Raw genomic sequence first — 19,658 nt, forward strand, 5'->3', positions numbered from 1 at the left:
CTCACATCCCGGCAGACACACGAACCGCGCCGTATGGGAAGGGATGAAGGTGGGAGCAAAAGAAGGAAGGAAGAAAGAGGTGCCGTAGTGTAGGGCTCCGGAATAATTTCGACCACCTGTGGACCTTTAATGTGCACTGACATCGCACAGCACGTGGGCGCCTTTCCGTTTCGCCTCGATCGAAACGCGGCCGCCACGGTCGGGTTTGAACCCGGGGACTCCTGCTCAGTAGCCGAGCGCCCTAACCACTGAGCGACCGCGGCGGGTCTCTTCGGTGTGTTAATCCACGTATGCCACATGACATGCTCACTTCAATGAGTAGGTAATGTCAAATCATGTACCTGGCCCTACTCTTTAGATATTGGATAATGACAATACTATCTCTTGTCTTACCATAGACCCTCATCTGTTCTGGCATGCAAATAGCGATTTTTTTCTTCCTCTCAATACATACATATCACACATGGCTGCTTACTGCGCGAATCCGAAAGACTCCTGCGGGCCTGTAAAGGCTGCTTATAGTGGATTGCTCCGGATTATTTCGATCTTTTTGGATATTTAAAGCGCACTTAAAGTCGCAGCTTACTTGTGTTTTTCTATTCCACCACATGGTTTATATTCTAGTGGAAGGCTTGCCTCCGTTGACAACAAGCGGAGGAAAAGAATTAGAGCACAGAATAACCAATTATTAGTTGAAATACGTAATGTACTTCTTGATCAAGACGAAGTGAAAAGCTCTTCGCACAGGAACCGTTTACCAGTTTTAGCATCTCCGACACTGGTAAATAAACCTAGGATCAGTCGGAGACGAAAGTTCTTAATATGTGCGAAAAACACCTAGGCATAATCAGGTGCCCCACTTTAATGGAAAGAGCTGATAGAATTGTCAAAGAATTGAGTGAGAATACAAGGCCGATAATTGTGAAGTTTAGCCTTTTAAGACAAGCAGCGCCTTTTGTCTGCCGCCTTTAAGCTATGAATACCCGTCAAGCAAGGAGCAAGCTGATTTCCTGTGCAAAAAAAAAAAAAACACAGGTGACACTCAGAAATTCGAAAAATTACCATTGCAAGCAATATCCTGTATGTATGACAACACTACCGGTTCAGATCGGGAGATTACGCATTAGCAACCACACCAGGCCCCTACAAGGATTTCTGCACGCACTGTTTATCGGCTGTGTGTTGAGTCATTGTTGTAAAATGCAGAAGTGTAAAGAATCAGACTGTGGAAGTTTCTGGCCTAGTTCACATTTGGCAAGCTGATGTTGTTACTGGCACACAGTCCTGGCTCCACTCTGATATTTCAAGCTCTGAAGCTTTCCCATCGGCATACGCATCGTATCGCAACGACCCCTATGCACATTGCGGAGGCGTCTTTGTTCCTTTCATAACCGAATACAGAGTGTGCCTCTAGATGGTGTTGATGCCTGTTCGGAGTCAGTTTGGTGCAAATTAATTCTTTCGTTTGAAAACAGGCTTACTATGGGCTCGTTTTACAGGCCGCCGTGTTCAATAGTTAAGAACCTTTAATTAGCGTCTCCCGTTCGCAGTCCACTCTGGATTCTGGACCAATGATTTTAGGACGCGACTTCAACTGGCCAGACATAAATGAAACAACCATTATCCTGTTGAAGGTATTCGTTCCGCACCTTATGCTGCACTGCATGAAACTGTAAGCGTTTTCAAGCTGCGCCAATTTGTGGATTTGCCTACGCGTTTTGGATCAAATGGTGGTAATACCTTAGATATGCTCTTTTGTAATCAAAATGATGTAGTAGAAGACGCAGTACCCACGGCTAGAATAAGTGATCATGAAGTAGTAGCGGAACAATCGCACGCAAACAAGAAGTGCCTAAGCAATGCTGCATGAAAGTTCATATTGTTACGAGCAGTTTAAAGGAGAACCTCTGGAGACGAAACGTAAAACTGTGGCGGTCCCTAATGGGTCCGAGCGCGCGAGCGGGAGAGCAACATCTTGTCGTTCTCGAGCAAACAGGCCGGGGCCCGCTTTGACTCCCGAGATCCTTGCAGCAACGCTCTGCGCATTGTCCAGAATGACGTCACGGTGTCGCCGCGGTGCAGTATCCTGGTGCTCGTGCGGAACGACCTATTCCACGACTACGAGGGCCTGGCAGATGGCCATACTCCACTGCTGCTGGAGCGGGGCCTTGCTGTTGCCCGAAGTCTCCTCCAACTACGTGACAGCCGTGCCAACGTCCTCCTGACCAACTTTTCCAACGAATATCAGCACCTAGTCAAAGGCACGGCTCATAACGGAATAATCAGCACCGGTATCGAGCAGCTCGGTAAACTCAGTGTCATCAATTGTCACCCGCAAATCGGATGCAGCGTATCGGGTACTCTCGCTGCCTCTCTCTGTCAGGTATCGTCGGCTCGATGGTTCCTCGATGAAGGATCTTGACACATCTCGACGTCAGCGGCCTTGCCTGCATAGGTCGCTTGTGTTAGTTTTCCCGACGAGGACTGGGAGAGCGACGGCCAGCGGAACTACTCTGGCGGCCGGGGCTGGACGCACGATACCAGAGAGGCGAAGGCGAACGGGACTCGCGCCTTCCAAAGTGAACACGGTTCTGGCGAGCCCAGAGATGCTCCGCAATCTCAGGCGGTCGTTCATCGTTCTGGGGACAAGGTGCGTCAGGACGGAAACCGCGAAAACCCACTTGGGGGTACGGACAGGCTCGGTAGAGATGACCTGGCTCCCCACAGTGGTAGCACAGAGGCCTACAGTCCGGTGTACGCCACAAATCTGACTTTTGAGGACGTGGCTGAGCTGTAGCAGGGGAAGTTGCATAATATGGGGTGGTCCTACTGACAGCAGACGTCGAGGGAACAGCGGAGCCAGGTGCGGTTACGTGACATGTGCCATTGCTGCTCATGGCAGGTGTCGGAGTAGCGGGACCGTAGCCAGCCGAGCGAAGTACAACGGATGCATATGTGGGTCGGGCATCGAACTGGGGCGGCGCTTCGGAAACAGGAGGCGCCTGCGAAACCTGCCGCACTTCGTCCCTGACGAATTCTGTCAGCGCTGCCAGGGGCCCAGGCGCAACCTGGGGCCGACGGAACCGTTGGAGTTCCTCCCGGACAACTGATCGAATGAGTTCGCGCAATGTGTCTGTACTGCCGCCTAGGCACGACGAAAAGGTTTCGGGCACAATACTGTTGATGTCCCGATTGTAGTGGCGGGCCCGTTGTTGGAGCGCCGTCTCCATGGTGGTCGCCTCGGTGAGAAATTCCGCTACAGTGCGGGGTGGGCGGCGTACGAGGCCTGCGAAGAGCTCCTGCTTAACCCCTCGCATCAGATGGCGAAGCTTCTTCACCTCAGTCATTGTGGAGTTCGCTGACCTTTCCGCGAACTCGTTGATCTTGCGTTCGCAAGGAAGGCCGCTCCAGTGGGGTCGGAAGTCCCCAACAAAGGGGCCCGTCCCGTTCCTGCCACCCCTTCGTGCGGCGGACGTCCTTGTTTTCTCCGCGCCGTCACGGGCATAGCCCGTCTTAAGAGGCCTGAAGCCAACGAGGTTTCGAGGGCGCACGTGATACGGCTGAGTATTAGCCGGGTGACCGGAAACCCACTATTCCTGTAACGACTGTCTACTTCCCTTAACGACGGTATTCTCTTTGTTGCTGTCAACAACCTGAGTCATCGCCTCGTCGGCATATGTTTCTAGCATCTGTGGTGCCGTGGGTGGCGTGGGGAACGGAAGTCGCATTTGTGTTGTTTGTGTGGTTATTTGAAACCTCCTTCCCAAATGTTTTAATCAGAACTTCTTCCCCAATCTCTGATCAGTGGGCGGACCTTATTTTCCTTTCCCTAACCCCTGACTGGCGAGATGGGTCGTTTGTTATCTATTGGTTGCTGTCCCCGCTAAGGGCGGAGACAGAGGGTTTAAAACCAAGCGCTCTGGGTTGAGCGGGGGCTGAATTCGTCTGATCCACGATTTAGTCATGTAAATAGTTTTCTCCTTGCTTTGTTTCTTCTCGTTTTTTCACCTATGTTGTAAATAAATAGTTAACCTTCTCCTTTCCTTGAGTAATGTGAATGTTTGCGAGTAGAACCACCGGGTCATCAAGAAACCCCGATTTCATCATCAAGTAGTTTCCTCTCATCGCCACCGGAAGGGGAAACTCAACTGGCGCAGTCGACACGATCGCAACTGGCGCAGTCGACACAGGATCGCAACTTCTTTCTACTCGAGGCATTGGACGGAAGGTGAGAAGAACAAGTCGGTGGACAAGCTTTTTGTCCTAAAGAAGAAAACGTGAAGCTGCGTCGCAAGACTGACGTCGAAAGCTTCAGGATCACGGGTCGAGTTCGAGAGGACATCGGAGGCTCAAGTCAGCTAGGAGCTGAAGGAGCCGGGCAACAACAAGCCATCGAGGGTTCGAGTCAGCGAGCTGTTGAAAAGAACCAGGCGTCCACATCGAACGGGTTCGAGTCAGCGAGCTGCTGAAAAGTAACCAGGCGACCAAGTCAAGCCAGTCAAACGAGGCAGAAGTCAGCGAGCTGCTGAGAGATCCAGAGCTCAAGTCGTCCGCATCGAGGAGCCTGTCGTCATCACTGAGGACGACGAGATCACCGGGGCAGAGAGCAACCAGTAAGGTAGGAGACCTTTCTGCTTTCTCCGAATTCACCATGTCGGTGTAGTGTTTATGTGCTAGAAACGATAGCACGGAAAACGGAGATGGCTGCCGTACGGTATGATCAGGAGGGCAGGATGCGACGTGTTGAGCAGGAGGAGGCTGAACAGCTAAGTGAAATTGAAAATTTGAAACTCCAAATTGATCTAGAAAAGAAAAAACTTGCACAGATGCAATTGAAGTTAAGGCAGGGGGGCGAAAGTTGATAGCGAGGTCTTATTCGCAGCAGTTCAATGTTATACCTGCATGAAATTTGGACACTCGATGATTGACTGCCCGAATTCAAAGCAAAAACAAGATGTTCCCGCGGTGAGGACAGATGTGTGCAAACTAGTAGCTCAGGTAGAGATACTGGCGTCTGATAAGCTACATTCCCAGTCGGAGATGACTGTTAATAAGGTCAGTCAACCAGATGGGACAGAGGATCTGGCATGCGGAGACTTGCATACCGAAGGTCAGAGTTCTGAAACCTGTGTGGATTCAGGGACTGAAATAACGTTACCAGGAGAACAAATTCAGTCACTTTCTAGGGGTGAGTGCTCTGAAGAAACAAAACAGGAAGGTGCGGTTCTCCAGGTAGCCGACACTAATCTGACGTGTGTGCCGATGACTACAGATTTGACAGCTGCAGCGGTTAGACAGCAGGGCCTAACCTTGTGTGTCGCACCAGAAGAGATAGGCATAGGAGCGTTAGTCACTCCTGTGACGAACATGTCAGAGCAACCCAATATAGACCAGACCCAGGAGACACATGACTGTATTGCTCGCGAACAAGAGCTCAGCATCGTACCCCAGCCAGTGTGCGCTAACTCTGACGCAGCATTAAGGGTCGAGGACGGGGAGAAGGCGGATCTGATAGTGAGAACGCTCTTCGCTGTAGATAGTAATCCAGCTGTCAAAGATAAGTTGTCTTGCCAGTCGGTGCTGACACTGTGTGCGCTGACAGATCTAGCTGAAGGTGTAGAGCAGCTAGTAACATCGGAAACACACTCGGTACTAGAGCAGCCAGAAAGGAACCAGCCAGATGAAGAACATCAGAGCTCAGATTGCGATGAGCATTTCAGAAGCTCGCACGAATCTGTTCGAGACAGACTCGAGGCTTCAGTGGAGCTTCAGGCAGGTCCCAAAGCTGCAAATGTTTCTGCATCAGATTGGGAGCTAACAGGAACAGCTGCAAAGAATTTCGCAGCGGATAGGACACTGGTGGATGTAGGCAATGCCTCCATTCCTGTAGGTTTCCACATGGAGCCACCTGCCCCATCATCAGAAGTGTGCAAGCTCGGCGGCGATGGTGATCGTAAAACGATAATGTGTGAGGGCAGGCTCTTCTCTGAGGAGAACACCGGCCGCCAATGCTGTAAACAGCTAGCACTGTCTGAAACACGATGTCAAACTGCAGGCCAAGTTGCCGATGACAGGCCTAACCCGACGGTAAAACTCAAAGTAAGGGCGAATGCAGACGCAATACCAACAGCAGCCTTCGTGGCCCGTGGGGAGTCTGTAAGCTCTATTAATTTTGAGAAAAGCGACAAGGGAGATCCGATAGCGGCGGCAGCCTTCACAACCGGCGCCGTGCCGGATAAATTGGAATTTTGGTCCAATCTTATGGACAGAGCTAAGTGGAAACATCTTCTTTTTCGAGATGTAGGTGGCTAGAAATCATTCTGCCAATTTGGTGCAGCGATCCGACATGGTGGTTCTGGAACGTGCAGATTGGTGTCCTAACCTTGTGTGCACGGAACGAATTGAGGCTGTGTATGTGCATGTGCAGTGCTGCTTGGAACCTTGTGGCCGGACTTTAATGTCACACTGACAGCAAGTGTCCGCGTGACATTCTTGGTTGGGAGGTGTGGAGTTCGCTGACCGTTCCGCGAACTCGTTGATCTTGTGTTCGCAAGGAAGGCCGCTCCAGTGGGGTCGGAAGTCCCCAACAAAGGGGCCCGTCCCGTTCCTGCCTCCCCTTCGTGCGGTGGACGTCCTTGTTTTCTCCGCGCCGTCACGGGCATAGCCCGTCTTAAGAGGCCTGAAGCCAACGAGGTTTCGAGGGCGCACGTGATACGGCTGAGTATTAGCCGGGTGACCGGAAACCCACTATTCCTGTAACGACTGTCTACTTCCCTTAACGACTGTATTCTCTTTGTTGCTGTCAACAACCTGAGTCATCGCCTCGTCGGCACATGTTTCTAGCATCTGTGGTGCCGTGGGTGGCGTGGGGAACGGAAGTCGCATTTGTGTTGTTTGTGTGGTTATTTGAAACCTCCTTCCCAAATGTTTTAATCAGAACTTTTTCCCCAATCTCTGATCCGTGGGCGGACCTTATTTTCTTTCCCTAACCACTGAATGGCGAGATGGGTTGTTTGTTATCTTATTGGTTGCTGTCCCCGCTAAGGGCGGAGACAGAGGGTTTAAAACCAAGCGCTCTGGGTTGAGCGGGGGCTGAATTCGTCTGATCCACGATTTAGCCATGTAAATAGTTTTCTCCTTGCTTTGTTTCTTCTCGTTTTTTTTACCTATGTTGTAAATAAATAGTTAACCTTCTCCTTTCCTTGAGTAATGTGAATGTTTGCGAGTAGAACCACCGGGTCATCAAGAAACCCCGATTTCATCATCAAGTAGTTTCCTCTCATCGCCAGCGCAGTCGACACAGGATCTCAACTGTCATGTTGGGATCGGCACGCTTGAATAGACGGGCCATGTCCTCGATGCACATGCGCACACTTTCATTCGTGCGCTGGTTTCGGGAGTGCAGAGCAGCTTCAGCTTTCTCCCGGCGGCCGGCGTTGGGGAATTTGGCCAGGAGATTCTGGCAAAACGTCTCCCAGATGGGAAGGGTAGTCTCGTGGTTTTCAAACCACGTGCGGGCAGATTCTTCCACAGCAAAATATACGTTGTGGAGTTTGCGCTCGTCACTCCAGCCGTTGTAGCGGGCGACCCGCTCGAAGTTCTCCAGCCAATCCTCAGCGTCTTCGAAATTTTACCGACCCTCGGCTCCTGGCGCCTATCCTCTGCGGCCCACCGCGAACACCGCTATCTTTTCGCCGTGAAAAGATGGCGGTGTTCGCGGTGGGCGGCAAAGGATCGGCGCCAGGAGCCGGGGGTCAGTGGCCATGGCAGTTGGACTCACCTGGCTAGGCTGGGTCGGCGCCGGGGACCCGATGTCAGTGGCCACGTCAGTTAGACTCGGTGGCCGAGGCTGCATCGTTCTTTTAGGCGGGAGAAGGGACCTAAATTCAGGCGACTCCCCGCAGATACGGCGGCTGGGTCGCTGGTGAACAGGTGTGAGGACCGTTTTAATGTTGTGCGGAGTGCGGTAGTCGGGAAGCGTCACCCAGCACCTCAAGCAAATGTTACCAGCAATTCGAAGGAGAGACTCCGGAGACGAAGTGGAAAACTGTGGCGGTCCCTAAGAGGAAGGAAGGAAGCAAGGAAGGAAGGAAGGAAGGAAGGAAGGAAGGAAGGAAGGAAGGAAGGAAGGAAGGAAGGAAGGAAGGAAGGAAGGAAGGAAGGAAGGAAGACCTCAGACGTTGCTGGCACATACTTACTACCGGGGAGTGGCCAAGACACAGGCGGTTAATTACTGGACACAGGAAAGTTTTAACGAGAAAAGGAGTGGCCATAGTATGTAGTCTGATAGATTGGAACAGGGAAGGAAAGGGGTCCAGTTAACTTGGAGATCGAAGACGCGACAATTGCTTCATGTGCATAATAGTACACAATGTCTGTAATGTTGCAATGTCGTACTGACTGAGAGCGGGAAAAAGAAATTAGAATGGGAGTCGCTGCGTTTCTCGAAGAAAATTTTGCACAGCAGAGCGCACACTCCTGTCGCTTCGTCCAAGCAAAGAAGCGCCAATGGAAAGAACAACCGCGGAAGACACAGGCAAGCCCAGTTGATGAAATGGTATTTGCAAAAGACGCTTCCTCAAATGAGAACAACGGCGACAGAACAGCAGGAAGTGATCTATTGTCTCAGGTTCGGCACAAAAAGGGCACAGTGGGGAAGCTGCTAGGCCAGATCTGTGAAGGTAGAAATTTAGAAGGGGAACCCGGCAACGCAAGCGCGTGAAAGAGACCTCTAGTCTGCGTGGGCGCCAGTCTTTGCTACTCCAAGGATGCAGAAGATGCAGATATTCGGAAGATGATGTAAGAGCCGAGGCAGCAAATTCCTAAAATATTTTGTAGCTACGAAACCTCACCGCAGCTGTATATGCACACGATGGTAGGACAGCAACAACTGGACCGCTGAGGGAGGCTCTTGCTAAGGAATCTGCAACCTCATTTAAGTGAAAGCCCATGTGACCTGGTACCCAAAGCAACCTTACCGAATTTAGATGGAGCGGAATCAGGAACCTAAATAGAGGTCCGAGCGCGCCAAGGGGAGAGCAACATCTTCTTTCACCACGGATGCAGGCGCTTTTTTCTTCTTCTTTCACAGAGGCACGTTTCAATATGTATGAAAAGGGCAACCATGACGCCATAGTTAGGAAGCTAGATTCACTTTTGCTGTTTTTGTAGATCTCTCATATTTCCGTCATGTCGACGAGCTGAGGACAACGTTGAAAGATAACAAACTGCTTCTGGTAGTCCAGTTTTTCTCTGGAAAGCTGTTTTCTAAGAAACGCGCAGATAAAGCATGGATCAACAAAAAACTGCGTGTATCAATCAGAAACAGAAACAGAGGATTACAAAATATTCTGTAAAGCAAAAAGCCCCACTGCGTACGCACGACGGGAAACCCTCTCCGCAAACCTTAGGTGACTTAAAGACGGCAAAGCGCTTGTATCTAGCCTCACTGGCAGACAAAACCCAACCCAATAGAAGTGCGACGCTTTATCGAAAGCAACAAAAAAAGACGTTGTTGGTATACCAGCTATCAAGGACGGTGACAATTTACTGAAAGACGACACAGCACGAACGGGGCGTGTCAATGTATATTTGCATTCTGTCTTCTCAGGTTCATGCACGGACGCAGCCACAGAGCAGCAGGAACAGCTGCGTGCAATGCTAGATGTAGTTCTATCCGAACCGGGTGTCAGAGCACTGCTACGTAATCTAAATGCGCAATCCGCACCAGGCCCCAACGGCATTTCTAACCATATACGGACGCATTGTGCAGATCATATTAGTCCTTTCTTGGCAACGTTAACGAACAAGTCACTTAATTCTGAGAAACTGTCTGCATATTGGAGAATGCTCAATGTCACCCCCATTTACAAAAGCGGTGATCGTAACCAGGTGTGCAATTAGCGACCCTTATCTTTGAATTCTTTTTGCTGCATAACATTGGGGCACATAATCTACTCTGGCCCATAAAGCAGCTTAAGAATAGCAGTTTTTCTACGTCAGCGCCGCACGGTTTTCGAGCAGGGCCGTCGTGTGCAACGCAACTAAGTGTCCATTCATTACGTTGCATTCGGTGTTCACAATTGTTAACAAATCGATGCAATTTTTCTAGATTTGAAAAAACCCTTTAATTTTTCGCTGCACTACCTTTTTCTGCAACAATTAGCATGTCTTGGTCTTCTAGCCTACCAGTTTCGTTGGCTAAACGGTTATTTAAGCACAATTCAGCAGTAGGTGGTTAGAAAGGGCTCGTCATCTTCGCCTGTGTGCATGTGTTACGTCTAGAGTGCCACAGGGTTCTGTTCTCGGACCATTGTTGTTTCTCATATTGGTCAGCGGTTTGCGTGTCAGGCTTAGATCCATTGTAAGGCAACATCCTGACGCGTGCGTTTTGTATGCCTGTGCCACGTGCCTTGACGGTTAGAGCGTGCTACAAACTGACCTTGGTATGGTTTCCGACTGCTGCTTGAAGTGGGCATGACTTTGAATGGTTGCAAGTATTACCACGTGCAATTTACTAACAAAACAAAAATTACAGGATCATAGGTGTTAAACCATGGCACTATCCAACTATATAAAAGGCAAAATATCTTGGTGTTATAGTCACTGCAAGCCTAGAGTGGACAGCCACATTGACATGAGAACTGCAAAAGCGCCCCGTCATTTGCATTTTTTCCAAACGAATTTTGAAAGTTCTCCCCAGATACTGAAACAAAGTTGTATTTGCCAAGTGGCAGGCTAGTGTTGGAGCATGCTTGCGTAGCATGAGGCCCATTGATTGGTACTTTAACAGACACTTTGGAAAGGATGCAGGAACGCGCCACAAGGTTTGCGGCCAGGAATTACAATTTACGGATAATAAGCTAAACAATTCACAGCAGTACTGAATAGAAGACTTTGTATATCCGATGAAGAATCTACAGGCGGAAGTTCTTGCATAGTCAATGCAATGATTGTACTGGTATTAATTAAAGCACTTATATAAATCAGCCACTTTGCCTATCGGAGAGAGTAGCCAACACGAAAAGATTAAGATTTATGAATGCCGTATTAATTCATTCAATTAATCATTTCTGCCTAACATAATTATGGCTGCAATTATGTTCTGATTAATGCGCTTTGCGCAACCAATTTTCAAAGAGTTATTGAAATGACAATTTGATGGAAATCATGTGCTGTTATTGATACTAACTAGTCAGTACATTTCTTCTTATTTTCTTCTGTTGTTTTACTTTGCTGACATGTTCCCAATATCTTCTTTGCGTGTTATATTATATGTCGTTAATCCCGCTACAATTATGCTTCATAGGCGCTGTAGGTAATTGTAACAAATAAAACAAATAAATAATGTCGCAGTGGGAAAGATTTGAACCGGCAGCCCAGCGCATAGCAGTCGAACGCCTTAGTGACCAAACAACGGCCGCCGGTTTGACGAGAAAGGCAATCTTTCGCGTCATTGAAAGCGTTTAAAGGAATTTCCTACAAGCACCGACTCGAAAGGACCGCTGCTCCATGGACTCAGTACCATCTCTGCTGAAATTCTGGAGGTTGCCTCTTTTCTACGGCTTGTGTTCGAAAGGAAACTGCGAAGTCTACGGCATAACATTTTTCAGTTTTCGTCCGTCAGCAGAGTAATTACTTTATAGCCGTAGGCCTCAAGGTATTTAAAGTCGAACCTCTTTATAACGAAACATTTTATGACGAAATAATAATTATAACGAAGAAATGAAAATACGCCTTGGATGCTCGGCCAACACGGGCTATAACGAAACTGCGGCTATAACGAAGTATGCAGCGGGCCGCTTCAACTTCGTTACATTGAGGCTCAAGTGCATTTCCGTCAATAAGCGCGCTGTACTCAACGACACAGCGCTGACAGCAAAGCGTATGGTTGCTTTCTTAACTAGTTTAGCACTGCACGGGGCAATGACCCCTCTGTTACATAGCAAAAAACTTTGTGTTCAAAAAACTATTCAGCATATGTAGCGAGACAGTAGGCTATATTTTCTCCGCTTGTCCTGGCTGGTTTAGTCCAGTCAGCAAACGTAGCAGTTGAGAGGACCAAGCAAATATGAATGGTGTGTGCACAATATACGGGCAAAACAGCCCGAGTTCCGCTCCAGCTACGACTGCATGAACGGGCGCTCGAGACTCATAAGCTTAGTGTCTCATATATAGCATGTTAAGTCTGCCTTAACAGCCTCCTATCTTGACAGACTGACTTCATCACACGGAAATCACTATCTTAAATAGTTTCGCTTTATGTGTCGTTAAAAATAAATTTTATGGACACAGCTGCTGGAACGTGATATATGCATAGCAGAACGCAAGCCGTATAAGGTGGGTGAATAAGAAAGGTGGTATTGTAGCCGGGCTCACGACGAAGATGAAGAGATGAACTATACCTCGAGTCGACGACGGACAAAGACAACGAACGATGACGATGTGACGATGTGCCATGTCACGAAGGCAACAACAACAACAACAACAACGAAGACAACGAAGAGCTCTCGCTCGGTCTGCTCGACGGTTTTCACATCTATCCTGGCTGCTGGTATATTTCTCCTTGTAAATACCAGTAAATATATTCTTCCCCGCCACATATTTGTTGGAGGTGCTCATTTCGCCAAAGCCTAAATCAAGCTACGGAGCTACGAAGGGGACGCCAGCTCAACAGCTTAGCCATGCCCCAAGATGCATCGCAGGAAACTACGCCGCCGGCCCCGCCATCGTTCGCTCTTGTTCACTATCATGACCCTAGGACATTTTCCGGAACAGATTCCGTCGAGGTCGAGGACTGGCTCAACATGTACGAACGTGTGAGTACGTACAATCGATGCGACCCGACCCTCATGCTTGCCGATGTAATATTCTATCTGAAAGGCACCGCTCGCGTCCGGTACGAGATCCATGAGTATGATATCAATGGTTGGGACACATGCTAGCGAAAACATTGCGAACTCTTTTGAAAACTGCTCGACCGACACCTAGCTGCCAAGCGAGACCAATTGCTTCCCGCGCCGAAACTTCTACTAAGTGTTAGGTTTCGTATATTCAGGACGTATTGGCCATTTTCCATACAATAAAAAGTGTGAATCGGAGAAAGTGGACCACGTTTTAACAAGCATTGCAAATTATGTTTTAAATCTGTTAGCTTATCAAAATTGCTCAATGGTTCATGGCATCATGAAGGAATGTACCGACACTTCGAGGAAACCAAAAGACGGCGTATTAGACCACAGTTCGCCCGTCTTCTCACCAAAGCTGCGATTGTATCATGTCAAGATCTGCTGCACCGACAACCCTCAGCGCCGCCTGAAAATGCTACCCGCCACATCCCACGGAAACTTGAGGCCATGTCTCCTGTCCCCATTCAGCCACGTGATGCCAGCTGTCAGTTACCCACCATCTCTGTCATTGAAGCCGTAGACCTCCAAGAATTTGCTAATGTGTGTCTCCAGCCTGCCAGCCCCATGTCTCCTTCCCAAACCCCGGACATTACTGCGATCAATTATGGAAGTCCTCAGTACTTCGCCTAGCGCCGACGCAACCCTTCCGACAGGCGGACACCCGATCAGGCCCATTTGTTTCCATTGTTCGCGTGTAGGCCACATGACTCGTCACTGTCGCAACCGCTAGTTCTGCTCTTACACGTGCAGTTACATGCCCAGCTTTCGTCGCCTCGAAGAACGGCCCGGTCCTTTCTAGCCCAGCGCGGACTCACAAAGCACTGCCGCTGAGGTCCACACTTCCCGCTTGAGTCCCTCACCGTTCCCTGTACACTCCCGCTCACGTTCGCCCCAGTGTTGTCGCTTCATCTCTCCTGGTGCCAGCGGACGCTCTCAGACGGTGAACTAAACACTGCAGCGTCTGGATGTGATGCTGCAGTAAAGACCCGGCCCGAAAATTCGCGTTAATCCCTTTGTGCACGACGTAATTTGCTCAGCATTCACGTTGATGGAGTCCCTGTCAAACCTCTGATTGATACCAGCTTGCAAGCATCCGTCATGAGCTCACATTTAAGCTGCCGCCTAAGAAAGATGCTAACGCCAGCGCCTACAGCTGTTGTCCGTGTAGCCGATGGTGGGACTCCTCCAGTGGTCGGACTATGCACTGCCCGTGCGAAAATCTATGGCCGCCACACCTCCGTTCTAGGCAAGTGCCCTCACGATGTCATCCTCGGCATTGACTTCCTTTCTGATCATTCCACCCTCATCGACTGCGCCGCTAGTGGCATTGAGCTTGACCTACACCTTCCTGCAGAGTCGCCGCCTCAAGGTGAGCCCCGTATTTCTACAGCGTAGTGTGTCCGTCTACCCCCGACGCCACCACTTACATGTCTTTCTCTAGTGTCCTACCTCACCCCGATGCTGGCTACATCGCCACTCCAGCCCTTGAGGTTCCCTCACCCGCAGCATTGCGCTTGTCCATACCGTCGTCACAATCTCTGCGAATCCAGCATACCTTCCGGTCATGAACTCTGTCTCTTGTATTCAGCCGCTCCTTAGAGGACGCTTGGAGCCCTGCCACTGAATGTGTCATAATCATATCGGCTGTGGCCCACTTCGTCTCGCCCTCTACTTGTCGCCTCTTGCCTATCGTGACACCAACCGACGAGTATGGCAAAATGATCGCTTCTGACCGGTCACCAACGCAAGCCCAATATCTGCGCTGTCTACAACACTCTTTTCGCGACGTCTTCGACTTTTACGACCGCCGGTTTATAAGGAAGACAGCCTACAATGAAGCTCTACTTGAATATTGGCAGAGCGCCATATATATTTTGGAGCTTGTATCTACTCAGCTGAAACACTCTGAATACGTTCCCGTCTCGACATCATTGTCTGGGTCAATATTAGTACTCACTGTTCCATCTCTCTGTGTTCCCGGTGCTCACGAGTGATGATATCCGACATTTTTAAAGAAATGAAGTCTTCATGCCCTGTTTCTGGCTCTCTAGTTGATTCAAAAGGGCGCCCAGGCACCTTAATGGTTCATTACTTTACATTAAAATTACACTTTAACATACTTTTTCACGTTATCCAAATGTGTCATTGGTGTATAAATAAATATAGGAAACGTCTTGCGCAGCACGGAGGAGCACCCACAAATCTGTAACGCACACTATGGCAGGCTGTTATCCTCCGCAAAACTAGGGCACGCAGCCTAGCAAACAGTATTTTTTAATCAGCGCCCACTTACCCATTACGTTCAAAGGAGCAGACATTAGATGGGCAATAAGACACTCTGCGTCTGAGTTAGGCACAACGATTCGCTCCGAAATTTTTTAACACTGGCTTGTGTAGTGTTGGCGTGGCATTGATGCGCCTTTCACATGCAGTGCTATGCCTACCGGTGAAGTTTCGAAATAGTCTATATGGCTCATGCCTTCATGAGTACCTACTGCCATAAGTACAAATCGCAAACTACTATTCACGGTGCCTCAGCGTACATGCAGTGCTATGCCTACCGGTGAAGTTTCGAAATAGTCTACATGGCTCATGCCTTCATGAGTACCTACTGCCATGAGTACAAATCGCAAACTACTATTCACGGTGCCTCAGCGTACATGGAGTGCTATGCCTACCGGTGAAGTTTCGAAATAGTCTACATGGCTCATGCCTTCATGAGTACCTACTGCCATGAGTACAAATCGCAAACTACTATTCACGGTGCCTCAGCGTTGGCGTGGCATTGATGCTCCTTTCACATGCAGTGCTATGCCTACCGGTGAAGTTTCGAAATAGTCTACATGGCTCATGCCTTCATGAGTACCTACTGCCATGAGTACCAATCGCAAACTACTATTCACGGTGCCTCCGCTCACGATCTTTTATTTGTGTTTCGAGGCAAAGTAAAACAAATGGCACACCTTTTACTGTCATCCCTTCCCGGAGGCGGGCCAATCACGGGCTCAGAAGACAGAACACGCCCAATCTCGCTTTACAATTGGCAGCCAAACCTTATCTTTTTCTGTTGCTTAATGTTTATTTATATTACATTCCTCTTGTCAATCACCCATGTAGGACTCAGTATAGTGCGACAGACTTCACTGATGGTACACTACGGCATAGAATTTTTATGGGGTTTGCTGTTCTAAACCACCACAGGGGCAGTGAGAGTGGCTCCATAGTGGAGGGCTCCGGATTAGTTTAGCCCACCTAAGGTTGCTTAGTGTGCACTACAAAAAAGCACCGTACGAGGCGTGTTACTGCGTTAGCACTAGAGCTTCCACTTAGCTGCTTAGCCATCGCCTGTGTGGTCTCTTTGTGTACCCACCAGGTTGCGGACAACCTGCCGTAGGTGGCACACCCCTAGGTGGTAGTTTGGATTTTGTGATTGTCATCACAACCTGCCCGCCAGATTATGAGCAAGCCGCCCACTCTGGTAGGTGCCAACTCAATTACCGATTGGTCACGAGAGCTTGCACAGCAAAATCAACCTGCATCGCACAAGCCCCTCCGATGGCTGTTTGAAACAGCAACCTGCTAGGGCAGTGGTGCATCTAACCGCTGCTAGGGCAGTGGTGCGTCTAACCGCTGCACAACTGTGCCATGAAGTGGTACGAAGACTGCTAGCGATCTATAAATGAGAAGTAGAAAATGACCGATTGCACATATGTGAACATTAAACCTTTAATGCTATTAAGTACGATTTCGCCAATCTTTGTCTGAAGCCTGCTTAACCTTGAAAACCAAGCCTCTAAACGAAACTGCAGTGAGAGCCAAAGTGGTAGTGCATATATTTCCATTTGTCTTTATCGCGCGAAATCGCCCACTGTTTTTGTTATTTGCATTTCGCTTCTGTCGGTATGCGGCCCACATCAGCGCGGCTTCACTGATAATAGGCGGTATTTACCTTTTGCTTCTGTCTCTAGATGAGTTTCAGAAATTGCTTATATGCAGATGATAATACTCTCAGTCTCCATTTGTTATTTGCATTTAAAACTGATTTTTCTACATAAATAGCATATCCAGGCATCAGGAAAGACAAATTTTTATGTTGAAACGATAAACGTCATTGGTTAATTTATTACCAAGAAGATTATTTACAAGTTATCAAATAGTTGGAAACGTGTTATAAAAACAGAAAAAATGTATGACATCATCTTCCTAGGGACCCTGGAACCATTTCGTTTTTCGATGACGCGCATTAACTATGAAATCCACATATATATCATACCCAGCATTTCTGGACAAAAGAATTTTTGAACTGTAAACCTTTATGAACGCAATTTTTTCATATGTAAGATTTAACTATAACAATCAATGTACCCGCAGATCACCCGACGGCAATCTTATATTTTGTTTTTATATTCACGTTCTTGCTATCGTCAAAAGCGTTCTCCATTGCTTTTCTATGGCAGTCTTAACTGCTTGATGCGATCGCCGGAAACGCTTTAAAAGAAACATTTTTCAAGATATCAGAAGAATGGACCAGTACCTTCGATATTTCCGTAACAGAGTATTACAATTTCCAGACTTTTGAAAATTTTTGCCAGAGAAAGCTGGACATGTATATATTAGTAGTGGTGGGAACATTTGTCAGCAAGAAAATACGGGAAGCCACGATACCAACTAGATCTTCTGCGAATTATTTTTTTTTTTTTGCTGAGCTCGCTAGCTAACATAATTGAGCGCCCTATATGTTTGATGAAGGATGCTAGTGCATGTATTGCCTTCAACCAATAAATCAGTACTAGTTTTAATAAAGTCTAAAAAATTCTAGGTTTTCAATGTACACAACTGTCTACAAAGCGCATTAAAGAATAACTAATTTAAGCATTTAATTTTGACTCACAGCGGACGACGCACCACTTTACCGGGCACTAATTTTATTCACACACCTAATGTACATCTGCCGATACATCTGCAATTAAAAAGATAGTTTATTTCTTAATTTAGTCCCACGTCCACCTGCGTCAATGTCTTATTAAACTCCTGAATGCGGAAGGTTTTACTTACGAGTGGGATTTACGGTGAAGACAGGCAGGAGGGGAATGCAGAGAGTCAGCGGGCGGACTTTATTGCGAGAAAGCAACGGAGGCGTTCTAATCGCTGTCGTAATTTATTTAAACGAAAAGGCCTCCCATTTCGGACCCAAACACGTTTTATTTGTGATTCAGCATTGAAGGTTAGTTTGGCTCTGCGTTGCTAAACTGCAGTTTTTACGAGTTTTCTCTCTGGCCGAAGTCGTGTCATATGTCTTCATGTGAGCCGCTGTCATGCAAGGCGTCGGTGTTAGCGTACTCACTCTGCGGCCCACCGCACCAACGCATTATTTGATGGTGTTCTCGAATAGCGAGATGTAGACCAAATGTTGCACGCAGCTACGGAACCAAAAATTAACACAGAGGTTCGATCGCGTGTCATCTCGTTTCCTGAAAACAACACGGCTCTCCTTGCGAACTGTACACGCTTCTTGTCACCGAAGCGAACACAGATGGGTGCGAGTAGATTTATTTTGACATGCGAGCATCAATATCAGTCTCGCGCTGTTTGGAAAACAAGACCATGCGAAGCGTGGATATTTGTACAGATGGCGCTTACGTATTGGACTTGGCGACCGGGCGCACGTGAACTCACGGCAGGGGGGACAACGTCGCAGCACCAAACTTATCCATTCTTTGTTTCATTATTTTAATTCACGTATACCTTAGTGTAACCTCAGTTTCTTTTAATTTTTTTTTATTTTAGTGGCCTGGTTTTTCAAAACCGGCAGCTTGAATTTCCAGGGCTAGGAGGCAGTTATTTGCCTGCTTAGAGTATCGTACCCAGCCATGCTGATGATATTACCTATTTACACAATTGTAAGTCTGAGTATCTTTTAAAATTTTGCTGTTTGCAGATGACTGTATTTTGCTTATTGTAATTACTTGTCGTGAAGACCAGCTATTACTCCATTTAAACCTAAAGAATGTTTTGGATTGGTGCAATCAGTGGGACATGAAACTTAACGCTCAGAATACCGTATTCATGAGATTAACAGAAAAAAAAACAGCCTATTCTACCCCTACTCTCTTCCATCATTTCCACTTTCGCAGGTAACTGAATATAAATATCTTGGCACGAAAATAACTAATAATCTAAACAGGAACACGTAAGTAACGTATGTGCATCAGGTTTTTGAAAACATTGTGTCCTCAAGCACAAACTGAAGAATGCTCCTGCAGACTTGAAATTTTTAGCCTATGGATCATTAATCAAACCCAAGATAGAATACGCTTCCATCGCCTGGGACCCATTTACAAAAAGTAAAATTCAAGCACTTGATATGATCCAGCACAAGGTCATTCGATTCATCGTTTCAAAATACCGTTCAACCGACTCACCTACTGCGATAATGCGATCACACCGATTTCAAACATTGCAGGTAAGACGCGAAATTCTCAGATTAAAATCTATTTTCCTTCTCCAACGTAACAAGTTGTCAATGTGCCCGGATGCCTACGTCGTCACTTTCTGCTCCAGGACCAACAAGACATCGCCATTCTGATTCACTAACTCCATTCACCCCAGAACTAACCTATTTAAATACTCCCTCTTCCCTGGCGCCGCAACTGAATGGAATGCTTTACCTTTAACAGCGCAACGTGACATAGACTCCATTGAAGAAATAGAAGATTGACTTTTGTTTGGAATTTTCTTTCAGTGTTTTTA

At 47.8% G+C, this 19,658-nt stretch overlaps 1 protein-coding gene across 1 annotated transcript; it reads right to left on the bottom strand.

The window, feature by feature from the left end:
* Nucleotides 1-986: 986 nt before the first annotated feature.
* On the bottom strand, nucleotides 987-14,430 carry LOC144120171 (uncharacterized). The gene is made up of 5 exons (XM_077652594.1): nucleotides 14,409-14,430; nucleotides 7,313-7,620; nucleotides 3,815-3,823; nucleotides 3,021-3,332; nucleotides 987-1,010 (listed from the first exon to the last, which is right to left on the bottom strand). Exons 1-5 carry the CDS (start codon nucleotides 14,428-14,430, stop codon nucleotides 987-989), a joined length of 675 nt encoding a protein of 224 aa, XP_077508720.1.
* Nucleotides 14,431-19,658: the final 5,228 nt, after the last annotated feature.

Source organism: Amblyomma americanum, chromosome 2 (assembly GCF_052857255.1).
Source record: "Amblyomma americanum isolate KBUSLIRL-KWMA chromosome 2, ASM5285725v1, whole genome shotgun sequence".
NCBI lineage: Eukaryota > Metazoa > Arthropoda > Arachnida > Ixodida > Ixodidae > Amblyomma > Amblyomma americanum.

Excerpts from the sequence above, each read along its gene's own strand:
- LOC144120171 (XM_077652594.1), bottom strand. The coding sequence starts at position 14,430 with ATGGACAAGCGCAATGCTGCGG. Across the intron at positions 7,621-14,408 it reads GGACAAGCGCAATGCTGCGG|ACGCTGAGGATTGGCTGGAG; the intron begins GTGAGGGAACCT and ends AAAATTTCGAAG. Across the intron at positions 1,011-3,020 it reads CAGAATTCGTCAGGGACGAA|GAAATCAGCTTGCTCCTTGC; the intron begins GTGCGGCAGGTT and ends TTTTTTGCACAG.